General features: G+C 46.0%; 1 protein-coding gene and 1 pseudogene across 5 annotated transcripts in view; one reads left to right on the forward strand and one right to left on the reverse strand.

Moving 5' to 3' along the window:
• LOC143988961 (adhesion G protein-coupled receptor F5-like) overlaps positions 1-16997 on the forward strand; it is a 314489-nt gene that overhangs the window by 41457 nt on the left and 256035 nt on the right. For all 5 annotated transcript variants that reach the window (XM_077488917.1, XM_077488920.1, XM_077488921.1 and 2 more), the window contains one exon: positions 2291-2406. In XM_077488917.1, coding sequence (XP_077345043.1) covers positions 2305-2406 — 102 coding nt within the window. In that variant the 5' untranslated portion in view covers positions 2291-2304. The remainder of the gene's footprint in view (positions 1-2290; positions 2407-16997) is intronic.
• On the reverse strand, positions 10235-10366 carry LOC143990634 (U2 spliceosomal RNA; annotated as a pseudogene).

Consider the following 16997-nt stretch of genomic DNA (forward strand, 5'->3'; position numbering starts at 1 on the left):
GTGTACAAATGTGTTTCTAGCTGTGCTTGATCAATCCGATCACATGGTACAGGTAGGGCAATCACAGCCCATCTGTACCATGTGATTAGCTTTGGCCAATCATAGCTAATCACAACAAAACTGAATTAATGAGTTTCATTCAGTTAAATGCTTGCTGTATTACATTGCTATAAGCAAACATAGGGGGGTTATTTACAAAAGGCAAATCCACTTTGCACTACAAGTGCAAACTACAAGTGCAAAGTGCACTGAAAGTGCATTTGGAAGTGCAGCCTCTGTAGATCCGAGGGGGACATGCAAGGAAAATAAAAAACAGCATTTTAGCTTGCACATGATTGGATGATAAAATCAGCAGAACTTCCACTCATTTCAGATCTACCCCTCAGATTTACAGCGACTGCACTTCCAAGTGCACTTTTAGTGCAATTTCAAGTGCACTTTGCACTTGTAGTGCAAAGTGGATTTGCCTTTTGTAAATAACCCCCATAATGTCTATAAAAAGAAAAAAAAATCCTGATCACTTCCCCTGAGCAGTACAATGTTACTATGGTAATATTATATTGCTCTGGTCATAGTGTGATAAAAAAAAAAATATATATAATAAAAATGAAAAAAGATTAATGTCACCAGTCAGTAGTGTGCCTGATCACTGCCACAGTATGTCAAAGTTCAATTTCTCCATGTTCCAAAAACGATGACAAAAAAAATATTACAATTTCCAAAAAACAGAAATGCCTCTTACTAAACTTACCTTGGACTGTCTACATTACAAAAAGGGGTATTTTGGGTTGTATTTCTACTATCCTGTCATTTTAGGGCCTCAAGAAATGAGAGTCTGTCGGTACATCAGGATTGATCAGTTTTCAGATACTGTATATACCATAGTTTGTGGACTCTATAACTTACCTATATACTAAATAATATACACTGATTTTTGGTTCTTTTCACCAAAGAAATGTAGCAGAATACATTTTAGATTAAATGTATGAAGAACATTTATTTATTTTAGGGCTGTTACTGATTACAATTTTTGTGTTTGATTAATCGTTTTTTTTTTATCGATTAATCGACTAACTTCGATTAATTATAACGCACATACAGATCCAACTACTTTTAGCTGATCTCCTTGTATTACAACTCTGCATTAGTCAGTGGTAAATGTGGTGTACACTATATACAATCACCTGACACTAGTTAGTTTCCACAATCCATGACTTAACTTCACAGTTCACACAAATACGTTTTAAATTCAAACTGTAGCAATGACGTAAGTAATTTATTTTTCCACAGTAGCGTGACAATCCCTCCACCTCCGATCTAACTAATCACTCTCACCTCATGGCATGGACCCTTTGCAAACAGGTGGTCATGCAAGCGGGTATCAAAAGTGCTAACACGGACCATAAACTTCTTTCAGGTCTCCTTAGATCTCAGCAAGGACGCCAGGTCATGGGTAGAAAGAAAAGATCTAAGTGCTCACCACTTAAGTATCAGATTTCATTTTTGTGTTCAAACAAAAACTACTCACATAAAGATGATAAAAACACAGCATTTAAAGCCGACAATGGTTTTAGTTCCATAGGGCAGCAGCGGGTGACGTCATGCATAGCTTCTCCCCTGTATGTTTTACGTTCAATCAGAACTTCAACGTCACCGGACTCCTTCCCCCTTCCCTTTGTTAGCAGATGGAGGCACTTGGGAAAGGGGGGAGGAGTCCAGTGACGTCTATGTCCGTGACGTCACCGGATATCCGACGGAACTCCCTGAAGACCCGGAAGCCAGCAGAGAGGTGAGAACCAATCAAAAGAATTTTCATTGATCAAAAAAATTAATCGATTAATCAAGAAATTAATCTTTAATTTCCACAGCGCTAATTTATTTGCAAAATTTTATAACAGAAATGAAGAAAAGCACGTTTTTATTTTAAAAAAAATCTGTCTTTTTTTGTTTATTTAGCAAGAAATAAAAAACCCAGTGGTGATTAAATACCACCAAATGAAAGCTCTATTTGTGTGAACAAAAGTCTAAAATATTTGTTTGGGTACAGTGTTGTAAGACCGCGCAATTGTCATTCAAAGTGTTACAGCACTGAAAACAAAAAAATAACCTGGGCAGGAAGGGGGGTAAAAGTGTCCAGTGTTGAAGTGGTTAAGTATGCCCATGTGGATGAGGCCTTGTTCACTAAAGTAAATGAACAATCTCTTGATTTATTAAGCAATCATAAAGAAATCTTTCAGTGGGTTTCATGATCAGCCCTTCAATATTGTAATACAATTCTCTTTTGTTTCAGCAACCTACAGTAGAATGGCAGCACTGCCATCAATGTTGTACCTATTTTTATGTCTCACATGGCAAACATCAAGTGGCTTATCGGAGGAAGATTTTCAAGACCTTTTAGCGCAAGCTGTAAGTGAAGAATACAAATAACATGTTGTATGTTTTTGTCACAACCAGTCCACGAAGGAAAATAACATGAGGATTTGTCAACCTAAGTCCTTACAAATTTAGAATAAATACACAGACTGAGTGACATGGGTTTTACAGTGGTGTGAAAAAGTGTTTGCCCCCTTCCTCATTTCCTGTTCCTTTGCATGTTTGTCACACTTAAGTGTTTCGGAACATCAAACCAATTTAAACAATAGTCAAGGACAACACAAGTAAACACAAAATGCAATTTGTAAATGAAGGTGTTTATTATTAAAGGTGAAAAAAAATCCAAACCATCATGGCCCTGTGTGAAAAAGTGATTGCCCCCCTTGTTAAAACATACTATAACTGTGGTTGTCCACACCTGAGTTCAATTTCTCTAGCCACAGCCAGGCCTGATTATTGCCACACCTGTTCACAATCAAGGCATCACTTAAATAGGAGCTGCTTGACACAGTAAGGTCCACCAGAAGATCCTTAAAAGCTACACATCATGCCGAGACCCAAAGAAATTCAGGAACAATTGAGAAAGAAAGTAATTGAGATCTATCAGTCTGGAAAGGGTTATAAAGCCATTTCCAAAGCTTTGGGAATCCAGCGAACCACAGTGAGAGCCATTATCCACAAATGGCGAAGACATGGAACAGTGGTGAACCTTCCCAGGAGTGGCCGGCCGCCCAAAATTACCCCAAGAGCGCAGCGACGACTCATCCAAGAGGTCACAAAAGACCCCACAACAACGTCCAAGGAACTGCAGGCCTCACTTGCCTCAGTTAAGGTCAGGGTTCATGCCTCCACCATCAGGAAAAGACTGGGCAAAAATGGCCTGCATGGCAGAGTTCCAAGGAGAAAACCACTGCTGAGCAAAAAGAACATCAAAGCTCGTCTCAATTTCTCCACAACACATCTTGATGATCCCCAAGACTTTTGGGACAACATTCTGTGGACCGATGAGACAAAAGTGGAACTCTTTGGAAGGTGTGTGTCCAAGTATATCTGGCGTAGAAGGAACACTGCATTTCATAAAAAGAACATTATACCAACAGTAAAATATGGTGGTGGTAGTGTGATGGTCTGGGGGGCTGTTTTGCTGCTTCAGGACCTGGAAGACTTGCCGTGATAAAAGGAACTATGAATTCTGCTGTCTACCAAGAGATCCTGAAGGAGAATGTCCGACCATCTGTTCGTGTACTCAAGCTGAAACGAACTTGGGTTCTGCAGCAGGACAATGATCCTAAACACACCAGCAAGTCCACCACCGAATGGCTGAAGAAAACCAAAATGAAGACTTTGGAGTGGCCTAGCCAAAGTCCTGACCTGAATCCTATTGAGATGTTGTGGTATGACCTTAAAAAGGCCGTTCATGCTCGAAAACCCTCTAATGTAACTGAATTAGGACAATTCTGCAAAGATGAGTGGGCCAAAATTCCTCCAGGACGCTGTAAAAGCCTCATTGCACGTTATCACAAACGCTTGGTTGCAGTTGTTGCTGCTAAGGGTGGCCCAACCAGTTATTAGGTTTAGGGGGCAATCACTTTTTCACACAGGGCCATGATGGTTTGGATTTTTTTTCACCTTTAATAATAAACACCTTCATTTACAAATTGCATTTTGTGTTTACTTGTGTTGTCCTTGACTATTGTTTAAATTGGTTTGATGTTCCGAAACACTTAAGTGTGACAAACATGCAAAGGAACAGGAAATGAGGAAGGGGGCAAACACTTTTTCACACCACTGTATATGGCCACAGCAGCCAATTTTATTAACCAAAGAATTAAAATAACATAATATTAAAACATACCCATAAGTGTAAATTCAACAATGTAATGCCCAACAACAAGAGGTCTTTGGGTGTCCTTAAGGCACAATTTTAACTGGAATCGTCCATGTCCTCAGCCGCGCCCCAACCGGCTCAAAGACGTTGTGACATCACACATTATTCCATATCCCACTCCCCCAGGAGACCTCGTTCCTGGAAGAACCACCACTAACCAAGTGGAAGCGCCATACCTTAGATGGGCCCCACAAATTACTTATTATTATTATAAATAATAACCATGTAATTATTGACCCTCCAAAGACCCCTTGACCTGCCAACTGCTGTGTCAAAATGAGCAACATACACCATTTAGTAAATTATTATTCTATTTTTTTTTTTGTAGTATTATTATTAATATTATTATTTTTTGTTTAGTATAACCTCAATAAAAACTTTAGACACATAAATACAACCACTTACATATCTATCCACTTTGGTAAACCCCTAACACCAGGGCAGGTGGGTGGGAAGCTGCCACTTCTCCTGACTCCTTTGAATGTGAGAGAACTACCTCACCAAAAGACCCTCTCATCTGAACCCTGCCCCTTCGACCTCTGCCTCCAATCAGGTAAGGACTACACCCCCACCCAACACACTGACCTAGCTGAACGTTCTGACATTGTTCCTCCCTTAGTCATGCAGCCCCTCCATCCATTTTCTCCTCCGGGTCTAACTTTATTAGGCCTCATTCACACAGGGAGTATAATACTGTAAACCTGTGTGAAGGACCATGTTTTCCCATATGGGGATGCACAGGTGTCCCATGCATCCCTTTGAAGGAAGTCCCATTGATGTCAATTGGGATGCAGAGGCTGCATGAACACAGCCACTGTGTCCTAATATGACATCTGTGGAGGTGTGGGTGCATGTCCCCAAATGCAGGCAGTGACAGTTCGGGAACCGGCATGCACCCACACCCACACGGGTGTTATAATGGGACACAGCCTGTACCCAGCACGGAACACGTGTGCATTTCTGTGCGAATATACACAGCCCTGCACAGACGTATGGTTTTGTACACCCTGTGTGAACGATGCCTTACAGAAAAAGGCCTCATTTCCATGAGGCAATTTCATCCATGCCTAGTGCAGGCTCGTGTTTACAGGCATGGGGATTGACAGATGTTGCATGCATCTCCATTAGGCAGTCCTATAGTTTTCAATCGGGATGCAGTGGCTGCACAGATACAGTCGCAGCTCCAAATTTGACATCTATTCAAGTGCACCCAGGGTGCATTCTGGGCTGTTCTATCGAATAGTGCCCGCCGTCGAAAAGTGCCCGCACATGCACATGGAAGGGCACTCCAGCTGATTTCCTGATCAGCTTGCATGACGTCACCATGGCGCATGCGCACATTTTAGGAGGTATCTTTCGACAGGAGATACCATTTCATGGGCACAATTGAAAACTATGCAAACAGTGGAGCGGGACAGTTGTCAGAACTGTCTGAGTAAATTTGAAAATATCTGGTCTTCCTGGATAGACTCTTGGGGCTCTCTACAAATCGAGATTTCTACACCTAGCCCACAGGTGGACCCATAGAATTGAACATGCTACTTGACTTGGTCTCCCCCGGCATGGTTACAGTTCCCCTCCCTCTCCCCCCTCCCAGCGGACTCCCCCCTCCCTTTGTAGCAATCTCCTCCTTTATCCTCGGGTCCTCCCCCCCCTCCATCACCCGTCATACCACCTGCCTCTTCACTCTCTTAGACCCGGTTCACACAGGGGCGACTTGTCAGGCGACTTAGCCGCCTGACAAGTCGCGTTCCGTTCTGTACTATGAAACCGCTCTAATAGGAATGACTCAAGTTGCTCCTAAAGGTCCCTGTACTACTTTTGGGGCAACTTCAGGTGACTTGCATTGAGTTCTATACAGAAGTCATTTGCAAGCCACGGCTGAAGTCTTGTGCAGGTCGCCTCTAAGTTGCGCCGCAAGTCGCGCTGCCCCTGTGTGAACCGGCTCTTACACTCCTTTTCCTTGAGCCCTCCCCCCCTTCATACGAGACCCTCTAATGGCTGTTCAGGACCCATTGGTTCGGGTGATGATGCGATCCTGGACTTTGTCAGATGCTCTAAATAAGTTGTCTTCTCTGTTAGATGTATATGAACGGTTTACCCTTGTAGAGTTTTGTGAACATATATACCTGTACATTTATGTATGCCATGCAACTATTTTCTGTTACTGACATGTGATTACTCTAATAAAGTTCTTTCAATCATAAAAAAAAAACAAAAAAAAAAAACACACAAATGTGTCCCTAGGGGGTGCTTTCTAACTGTGTGGGGGTGTTTATACTGTAAGAAGGCAGAGATCTGTGTTCCTGCTTACCAGAAATACAAGATCTCTTTCTTCTTCTGTCACAGAAAGGCGATCTGCCTTGCTTACATAGGCAGACCGCCGTTCTGTCTGCCTTGGGAATGATCCAATTACAGCAGGTGCGGGCGGCGATCGGGTCGGCGGTGGTGCGTACGTGCGCCCCAGACCCAGAAGAAGAAATCATGTACATGTACGTAATTTTGCGTTTAAGTTCACCCTGCCGCAGTGTATGTACGTTGGGCGATCCTTAAGCGGTTAAATAACTAAATACGCAACCCCAAATATGACCTAAAACATTGGCTGCGGCTCTATTGGTTTCAAAAACAATAATTATTAAATCATTCCAAAAGGAAAAGACAAAAAAAATATGGCCTCTCACTACGACTCAAACGCATCCATGAAAAACTGAATTTTTCAAACAACCGCCTCCTTTTTTATCAAGGGGACTCACCACATAATAAGACCGCAAAAAAATGGACGGGAAGCTCAAAAGCTCTTTTCTTTGTCAGCTCACCTCACACTATAGATGTAGACAGAGGGTCTCCACAACCCACTAGAATTTTCTATAAGGTCACCTGACTTTTCCCCTCACAAAAAAAGCGGGGGGACCCTGGAAACCTGCTGCTGCCATTAACCATGAGGGAAGGGGGGGCCTTAAAACAGGCTTCCCTCTTATCCATTTCACTCTTTATTCCTGATTTTACACAGCCTAAATGTTACAGCATTTACAGAATTCCAGGTGATATGTAATACATACAGTATATAAGAGCTGTGTTAGCTTCACAGAGATAGGAGACCTGGTTTGACACTATTGCAGTTCAGTAACACGTCAAAGTCCTGTCCCTCCCCCCACCCTGTGAATGGACAGTGGAAAGAGAAGCAGAAGACTGATGAGCTCATCTCTTTGTCATTTTCTTCTCTAGTCAACATCAGTGGCGGTTGGTGGTAGTTTTCTTTTGAGGGGGAGGGTGGCAAACAGTGCACTCAAAGCAGCCCCCCCCCACCCCACCCAATCTGGTCAGACGGCCGAGTCTGGAGCACCTACCCCATCTATGGCGGGCATCATGGGTGGTGGGCATCACGGGTGGCTTCCCTTTTTTCTCCTCCGCAGGTATCACAGGCGGCGGGCATCACGGACGGCTTGCCCTTCTCTCCTTGGCAGGCATCAAGGGCAGCGGGCATTACAGGCAGCTTCTCCTTCTGTCCTTTGCGGGCATCACATGTGGCTACCCCTTCCCCTGCTTCTGCCAGCTTCTGTCTCCTCCCTCCTCGCCGATGGCTAATCGGAACGCTTCTCTTTATGGCCAGTCGGGAAACGGGTCTAATTGGCGGGTAGGAGATTCAATGTGAAAATAGGGAATATTCATTCGCTATTGTCACACAACTGGGTGGGCTATTTTGACGCCTATTTGCGCCTCCGGGGTTAATCATGTGTTTAGCCCTCCCCCATTGTAATTCATGCATCCACCGTCCTGCAAGGGTCCGGATGCATGGATGGGGGGGCGTCACCCATGCGCCCTTAATGTGCGCCCCTGGTCAGCATGTTCCTTTTATTGCAGCACACCTGATTGGCTCCTTGTGTTGCTCCCCCCTAGTCTTAGCTCTGCTGTACCAGGACTGTGAGAGGAAGATACTGAGTTATATTGAGGTACTTAAACCTCCTTGCTTAACCACTTCCCTACACCACAGTACGTCATATGACATCCTTGACTTTGTGAGGGGATATCTGAATATTGCCTGCAGCTACAGGCATCATTTAGATATCGTTCTTTGCAGCCTGCGATTCTGTGCACGATAAGAACCGATAAGCAGTTCCGCTGCTTGATAATTCTTATAGGTGATGGGAGGGGCCTCCACCCCTACCGCCACCATCTGGTGCTTCTCCGGGCTCTCTCCCGTGCCATCGGGGGCCCAGAGAAAGAATTGTCCAGTGCCGGATGATGACGATAGAGATTTCCGGTGACCAGCTGGTCACCAGTCATCTCTATGACCGTCGGAGGCCCGGGTGCGGCGTTATATCCGGGTTCCCGGAAGTAAACATAGCCACGATCGCAGCTGTCGGCATGAGATCGTGAATTTTTTTTCTCTATCTCATTCTTTCCAGCCTGGAGGAGAGATGTGGGGTCTCATTGACCCCTATCTCTCCATAAAGAGGACCTGTCACAACAGATGCCTATTACAAGGGTTGTTTACATTCCTTGTATTAGGAATAAAAGCAATCAAAACATTTTTTTAGAAAAAAGTGTAAAATAAAAGAAATGATGTAAAAAAAAAAAAAAGAAAAAAAGTAAAACACCCCTGTCCACGGTAGCTTGCGCTCAGAAGCGAACAGCATGTAAGTCCGCCCACATAGGTAAAGGTCGTTCAAATTACACATGTGAGGTATCGCCGCATGCGTTAGAGCGTGTGCAACAATTCTAGCACTAGACCTCCTCTGTACTGACATTTTGCACCATTCCATGAGGGTGCACAATTTAAAGCATGACATGTTAGGCAATCTATTTACTGGGCACAGCATCGTCTTTCACATTATACAAAAAAATTGGGCTAACGTTACTGTTTTTGTTATTTTTTAATTCATGAAACAAAAAAATATGATTTTTACATGAAGGAGAGAAGTGCCAGAATAGGCCCGGTATGGAAGTTTTTTTTTTTTTTTTTTTTAAAGCCTATGGCGTGCAAAATACACCCAAAAACTTCCACCCGGTGCCAAAAAAAGTGCACACACATAAAGAGTGAAACACAAAAATGTGCCACGGGTGTCTGCTGTCCTCCACTAGGAAGGACCTTACCCTGATCCCCCGGGGCGTTAGGCTCCAGACAGGGACTGAGGTACCAGATTCATGGCCCATCCAGCCGAAGCCGGACGACCGCCTTTCTCCGGAAGGTCTGCCGAAACAGACACCCAGGTACTAGGCTAGGGGCTCCCCCGAAGGGAGACCCCCCAAAGAGAGGGGGAACCAAGCCAGAAGGCCTATGTCCACCCTCCCACAGGACTTTCAGGACAAGTTCGAGGACCGACACCCTACTTGCCACATGTGCAGTGACAACACAAAACGTGACAAACCACACAAATAAAATAAATAAAAAGTGAGGAAAGGGATAGTGAAGAGGAGAGTGAAAAGGTGGCCATTGTGTGATACAATGACCAGGCCCTCCGGCCAGGAATCAAAAATTCCTCTGGTCCTAGCCAAAAGGCCGGACCCTAGAGGCAGGTGTAAAAAAGCGTGTTATCGGTGAAGTGTCTGTGGTGCCAAACTTCAAAGTGATAAATCACAGTGAATGTAAGGCACCCCTGAACTGCCACTTCAGGGGCACATCACCATAGGCTTTTCAACAGAAGCATCCCCGACCCCCCAGCCCAGACCACGACAGCCCCCACCCCAGCCAGAAAGGCATGGAGATCCAGGAGCTTAGTGAGAGCCCTTTGCAATCAGGCCTCACCCTCGCTCCCATCACTCCTACCTAATTACATTCGGGAAGTGCAGGCCGTTCCCCCGGTGGGAGACAGGGGAACAAACGTTCCTTCCCGAAAAACTGACTGGAGCTAAAGCTGCCACAATCCAAGCCAGAAGGCCAGGGTCCCCTCCCCTGGCGCCAACCAGTGGTTCTCCATCCCCATCAGAAGGCTTCCTTTTCTGCTACGAACCGCTCCGGGTCACCTTTACACCAGAAGGTTTTGCATAGCAACCGCCACCCTGCTCCACCTCGCCTTAGAACAGGGATGGAAGCAAGCGCCACCTCCTGGTAACTGATAAGAACAGATAGTACACTTGATCTTAGCCAAAAGGCCGAGAAGCGAGGCACTGTGCTCAGGCCTGGACTGGGAAAAAAAATAGGCCCGGGCATTTTAGACTGGGTAGCCAACTTTTCCAGGGACCGGGGGGGGGGGATTTGGTAGACATTCGCGGGGGTGGCTGGTGTCGGTCCTCCACACTGTAATGTGCAGGGACACAGTGATATAAAGGGAACTGCACTGGAAAGGGGCACTGCAATGATTACAGTGCCCCTTTACAGTGCAGTCCCCTTTATATTACAATGTCCCAGTCCTATTGTGGCCATACAACGCTAGTACTGTCTGTCTCCTATTGTGCCCACACTGCCCAGTGACACTGACCTGCTCTCTTTTTGGTGGTGCGTGCAGCGTGGCTCTCTCTCTGGTGGTGCGAGAACAGCATGGCTCTCTCTCTCTGGTGGTGCGGTACAGTGTGGCTCTCTCTGGTGGTGCGGTGCAGCGTGGCTCTCTCTCTGGTGGTGCAGCGTGGCTCTCTCTCTGGTGGTGCGGTGCAGCGTGGCTCTCTCTCTGGTGGTGCGGTGCAGCATGGCTGTCTCTGGTGGTGCAGTGCAGCGTGGCTCTCTCTCTGGTGGTGCGGTGTAGCGTGGCTCTCTCTGGTGGTGCAGTGCAGCGTGGCTCTCTCTCTGGTGGTGCGGTGCAGCGTGGCTCTCTCTCTGGTGGTGCGGTGCAGCGCGGCTCTCTCTCTGGTGGTGCGGTGCAGCGGGGCTCTCTCTTGTGGTGCTGGGGCTATTAGTTCCCCAGCACAGTCCTCTCTTTCGTTTTGTATGTCTCCTGTAGTAGCTGCTACAGGCACTTCTGCTTGTTTCCAGGTTTTTCTCTCCCTCCCCCCCTAGCAGTGTGCATGCTGGGAAGTGTAGTCAGCTCCCTGCTGAAAACAATTGGGCTACCTATCTCTGGAACTACATTTCCCATGATGCCCCTCTAGGTCTCTGATTGGCCCTCTGTTGTGGCCAATGGTGAGGGAAGCTTTCTCCTCACATGTGCTGCCGACAAGAGAAGGGGTGGGCACGAGCTGGGGAAATGTCATGACAGTAGCCCCGCCCCTTGCCTCACCGTGCGGACATCTTGCCTGGAGGAGGAGAAGCAGTCCCTGGGAGCAGAGAGCGGAACTGTCAGCGCAGCGCTGAGACTGAGCTGTGTGTGAGAGAGACACACAGCTCAGCCCATACAGCCGCCAGTTCTGCTGGAGGAGACACGGAACTGCCACATAGTGGTAGCGGCGAGCTGCGGCCACGGCCTGTGTTAACCTTTTTTAGGCCGCGGTCGCCGCTTACCTCCCGCTGTGTGGCCTAAACAGCAACATTCTATGGAGTGGGCGGCCCCGGCCCACCGGGCAAATGCCCAGTCTGCCCTATGGCCAGTCCGGGTCTGACTGTGCTGCTCCAAATGGGGAGGGCTATGCAGTTCGATATAGAATAGGAAATTCAACGTGACTCTGACAGGCCCGGTATGGAAGTGGTTAAACTGATAGCAGTAAAACATGCACTTTGGATAGAGTAAGGGAGATTTATGACTCCTGTCAGCATTTTTTGCCATCTGTGTCCTATTGGGGACATTTCCCTTTACTTCCTGTCTCATAGCCAAAACAGGAAGTGAGAGGAGACTCTTTCAAAGAGGATCCATTGCAAGCAACACACACTACACAAATTAACACTTGTTAGGCACATATTTAACCCCTTAATTAGCCACAATGTTAACCTTTTTGCAGCCAGTGTCATTAGTACAGTGAATGTGTATAGTATTATCACTGATCATTGTATTAGTGTCACTGGTGATGTCAGTGGCTGTTAGTCAGTTCCCACCCAGTGTCAGTTAGTGTCAGATTGCTCGCCGCACTTTAGTGTATAGTAGTTGGGCAACAAAATGAAAATTCTGGACTGAAACCGAAAAACTCAGGAGGCACTTGGCCAAAAACCGAAACTGAAATGGTCAGTTTAAAAAAAAAAAGTATATATAATTGTATTATATTCGACTTTTTAATTAATATCATGAATTTATTTTCAGCCACTAACGGCACCTTTTCAGCCAATAGGCTGCTTTCAGACTGAGCAGTTTCTGAAGCATTTTTGCATTTAAAAATGCACAAGAAAAGCTCAAGAAATATGCATCCCTTTAAATTCTATGATTCTACTGGTCTTTTGCTCTTCTGTTGTGGTGTGGAAAATCATGATTGCTGCATTTCTGGTACATATTTGGACAGGTAACCTCTTCAGCCCCGGAAGGTTTACCCCCCTTCATGACCAAGCCATTTTTTACGATAACTGCGTGGCCCTGCAACATTGTACTTACCGTATATACTCGAGTATAGGCCGACCCGAATATAAGCCGAGGCCCCCAATTTACCCCCAAAAAACTGGAAAACTTATTGACTCGTGTATAAGCCGAGGGTGAGACATGGCTGTCCATCCCTGTGTGTGTGTCCGTCCATCCCTGTGTGTCCATCCATCCCTGTGTGTGTGTCCGTCCATCCATCCCTGTGTGTGTATCCATCCATCCATCCATCCATCCCTGTGTGTGTGTGTGTGTGTGTATTCATCCATCCATCCATCCCTGTGTGTGTGTGTGTGTGTGTGTGTGTGTGTATCCATCCATCCATCCATCCCTGTGTGTGTGTGTGTGTATCCATCCATCCATCCATCCCTGTGTGTGTGTGTGTGTGTGTGTGTGTGTGTGTGTCCGTGCAGCCTTGTGTGTGTGTGTGTGTGTGTGTGTGTGTGTGTGTGTGTGTGTGTGTGTGTGTGTCCGTGCAGCCTTGTGTGTGTGTCCAGCCTACCTGTGTCCCAAGCCTCCGTCCCGAGCCGCCGTCGTCCCGAGCCTCCTCCGACCCGTGCCGTGCCTCCTCCGTCCCGTGCCTCCTCCGTCCCGTGCCGTGCCTCCTCCTTCCCGTGCCTCCTCCGTCCCGTGCCGTGCCTCCTCCGTCCCGTGCCTCCTCCGTCCCGTGCCGTGCCGATGGATCGCCGCTCTTCTCGGCGGCCATTCTACAATTCAAAATTCCGCCTCCGCCTGTGATAGGCGGAACACTCAATTTCCCAGCAGCCTGTGTTCCGCCTATCACGGACATCCTCTCATACTCGTCCGTAGTATGAGAATGAGCGGATGTCCGTGATAGGTGGAACACTGACTGCTGGGAAATTCAGTGTTCCGCCTATCACAGGCGGAGGCGGAGAAGGAGGCGCGGCTTTTAAATTTTAATGTCCGCCGTCTGTCTGCTCGATACGCTGATCGAGCAGTCAGACAGCGGTGACTCGAGTATAAGCCGAGGGGGCACTTTCAGCCTCAAAAAAGAGGCTGAAAATCTCGGCTTATACTCGAGTATATACGGTAAATAAAATTTGTCTATTTTATTTTTTGCACTATAAACACAAAAAGACCGACAATTTTGAAAAGAAAAACAATATTTTTTACTCTCTGCTATAAAACATATACAAATGTCTTCATAGATTTAGGCCAATATGTATTCTGCAACATATTTTTGTTAAAAAAAAATCCCATAAAGAGGACCAGTGACACCTATACAGTAATCAGTGCTAAAAAGAAATGCACTGTCACTGTACTAATGACACTGGCAGGAAAGGGGTTAACATCAGGGGCGATCAAATGGTTAAATGTGTTCCCTGGGAGTAATTTCTAACTGGGGGGGTGCTTAGACTGGGGGAAGACAGAGATCTGTGTTCCTGCTTAGCAGAAACACAAGATCTTCATCTTCTCCTCTCACAGAATACCAATCTGCCTTGTTTACATAGGCAGACCGTCGTTCTGCCTCTCTTGGGAACGACTTTGGGCCCGCTGATTTGCTCTCGTTGTGCCCAATCACAGTGGGAGTGGGTTGCCGACGGCACTCCCCAGACCCTGAACTAGAAATACAGGTACATGATTTTGTCCAGGAGGGCCACCCTGCCACAGTATATATATATATGTGGAGCGGTCAAAAGAGGTTAAAAAAAGCACACCACAAATGCACCTCCCCATTGAAATGCATTGCAAACTAAGCAAAAATGCATAAAAAAGGCACACGTTGCCTTTTTGATTCAGATTTAGAGCTACATGACCTATGAAAACTTCACAGTGAATGTGGCACATGTTTATCGGTGGTCGATTCCAAATTTTTGGTCCTTTTTTATTTATATAATAAAGTATAAAAAACCCAGTGGTCATCAAATACCACCAAAGAAAGCTCTATTTGTGAAAAAAAAGGATACGTATTTCATTTGGTTAAAGTGTTGCATGACCGTGCAATTACCACTTAAAGTAGCGCAGTGCTAAAAAGCAAAATATGGCCTGGTCATGAAGGGGGTAAAATATTCTGGAGCGCAAGTGGTTAAGCAGAATACCACCGCTAAAACGACAGTAAAGTGGCACTAAAAATAGCGCAGTTTTCCCGCCAGCATCCGCTCTTTTCATGCCTGTTCAGTATATGTAATGTTTAGACACAGGTCCAATCTAAAGAGATATTTGCAAAAATGAGATGCCCTCTGGATTTTATAGGAAGTAAACTGGAACATCCAGTGAGTGTAATACTGTAAAAAAGTACAACATTTATTTGAAGTACATATAGTCATAAACTTGATATGCAAGAATAACAATACCTTTTAATGATAAGACACAATTAATAAATAGCAAAAATTACTGATATACACACATGGTCTAGGCATATAGTCGACCGAAGTGTGTTTAAAATATACCTGACATGTTTCGGAAAAATAGTTATAGTATTTAATTCCTTCTTCAAGAGTTGAGTTGAAATATACTGTTTTCTTTGACAAAAAGAAATTAATAATACATACCGTATTTATCGGCATATAACACGCACCTTTTTCCCCTTAAAATCAGGGGGAAATCGTGGGTGCGTGTTATATGCCGATCCCCCACTGTTTGTGAGCGGAGGAGCGAGCACCACCGAGATGCATATCACCGAGTGTACTTGGCTAGGCTCGGCTCCGCTCACAGTCATGCCCATTCCCACCCTATGATGGACATAACACAGGGACTGGACGTGACTGAGTGGAGCCGAGCCTAGTCGAGTACATTCAGCTATGTGTATCTCAGCGGCGCTCGCTCCTTCGCTCACAGTCCTGCCCAATCCCGCCATTGGACCTGTGTTATGTCCATCATAGGGCGGTACTGTGAGAGGAGCCGAGAGGAGCAGAGCCTAGCCGAGTACACTCGGCTTTGTGTATGTTGGCGGCGCTCAGCTCCTTTCCTCTCACAACCAGCGGAGATCAGCCAAATTTAAATAACAAAGCTGCAATGACACCAGGCTGCAATGACACTGGGCAAGGCTGCAGATAGACACTGATAAGGCTGCATTGATGGGCATTTAAATGTACGTTTTTTCCTTAAAACTCCCTCCTAAACTTGGGTTGCGTGTTATACGCTGATAAATATGGGTAATTCATAATAAATGAAGATATTAATATATATATAGCACAGTGGCTGAGCTGTGTATAGCATACCCTTGAAGAATGAATTAAATACTATACCTATTTTTCCGAAATCTCGGCTATATTGTAAACACACTTTGGTCGACTATATGCCTAGACCATTGTGTGTATATCCCTAATTTTTTGCTGTTTATTAATTGTGTCTTATTGTTTTTATAGGTATTGTTATTCTTGTATATCAAGTTTATGACTATATGTATGTAGCGGCCATAACCCTTGGCAGGGCGGTCTTTACTTCTGGGCTTACCGGTTACCTCCGCTTGGCTGCTTCTTCCACGTTTAGGGGTTCCCAGGGTTAGTACCCAACAACTGTGGATGCTGACACCATAAAAGTCCTTTAGAAAAGGTTTTTATTTGCTGGGGTAAAATCCAACAAACACAGTCTCATATGGGAACAGAGGGCAAGGGTGAAGAACTCAGGCATCTTAAACTGCTAATATCAGAAAGTCTCTAATACCACCCAGAGAGTAGCCACTCGCAGCTGGGTGCTTCGAAGCTGAACAAATCTCTAGCCAGAGATTATGGCAGTCAGCACTTTGATCCAGAACTTGTGAAACCTTGGACCTTGTGTAACTTGTAACAGAAGTGAACAGGAACCTTTTTCCTCAGTACCTGGAACGTTCTCTGTCTCCTTGGTAGTACTGGAAAAAGCGTGGATTCGTCAGTGTCCTTCACAACCCAGCAACCAGGCACTTCTCAGGATGCCAGCTTGTTGGTCCTCCCCCGGTCACTTACATGAGCTGCGGTGCCCCTCCAAGCCGAGAGCACACCCGGGCGCCTTGAATCCTCCCTCAGTTTCTGCGCCTCGGACCAGCCGGTTCCGAGACTCGGGAACAGACGGATCCTCTTTCCAGACCAGGTGGGTCTATTGGGGTTAACCAAACGAAGCATGTTGCGGAGTGACATACGCTTCCGTGACCGGGGCCCCTCGCGAGGCTACCCGGTCCAGTAACAGGAACAGGCCAATATGGTCTCACGAATGAACTCAGAACACCTGACTTCAACATATTAAGTACCCTTCCCCAGACTCCTCAGCGGGACCCGGCGCACCCACTGATTGGTTCTGGGGAACCCTGATACCCAAAGCGTCCAACCAGGCCTGGTTCTAAACCTGTCATGTGCACCTAACTGTACACATGACCAGGCAGAACTCCAGCACAGCCCAGCCAAACTGATGTCAAAGTTAACCTACACAAT

The sequence above is a fragment of the Lithobates pipiens genome, unplaced genomic scaffold, assembly GCF_037356315.1.
Source record: "Lithobates pipiens isolate NorthernLeopardFrog02 unplaced genomic scaffold, aLitPip1_a1.2 Scaffold_18, whole genome shotgun sequence".
Classification (NCBI taxonomy): domain Eukaryota; kingdom Metazoa; phylum Chordata; class Amphibia; order Anura; family Ranidae; genus Lithobates; species Lithobates pipiens.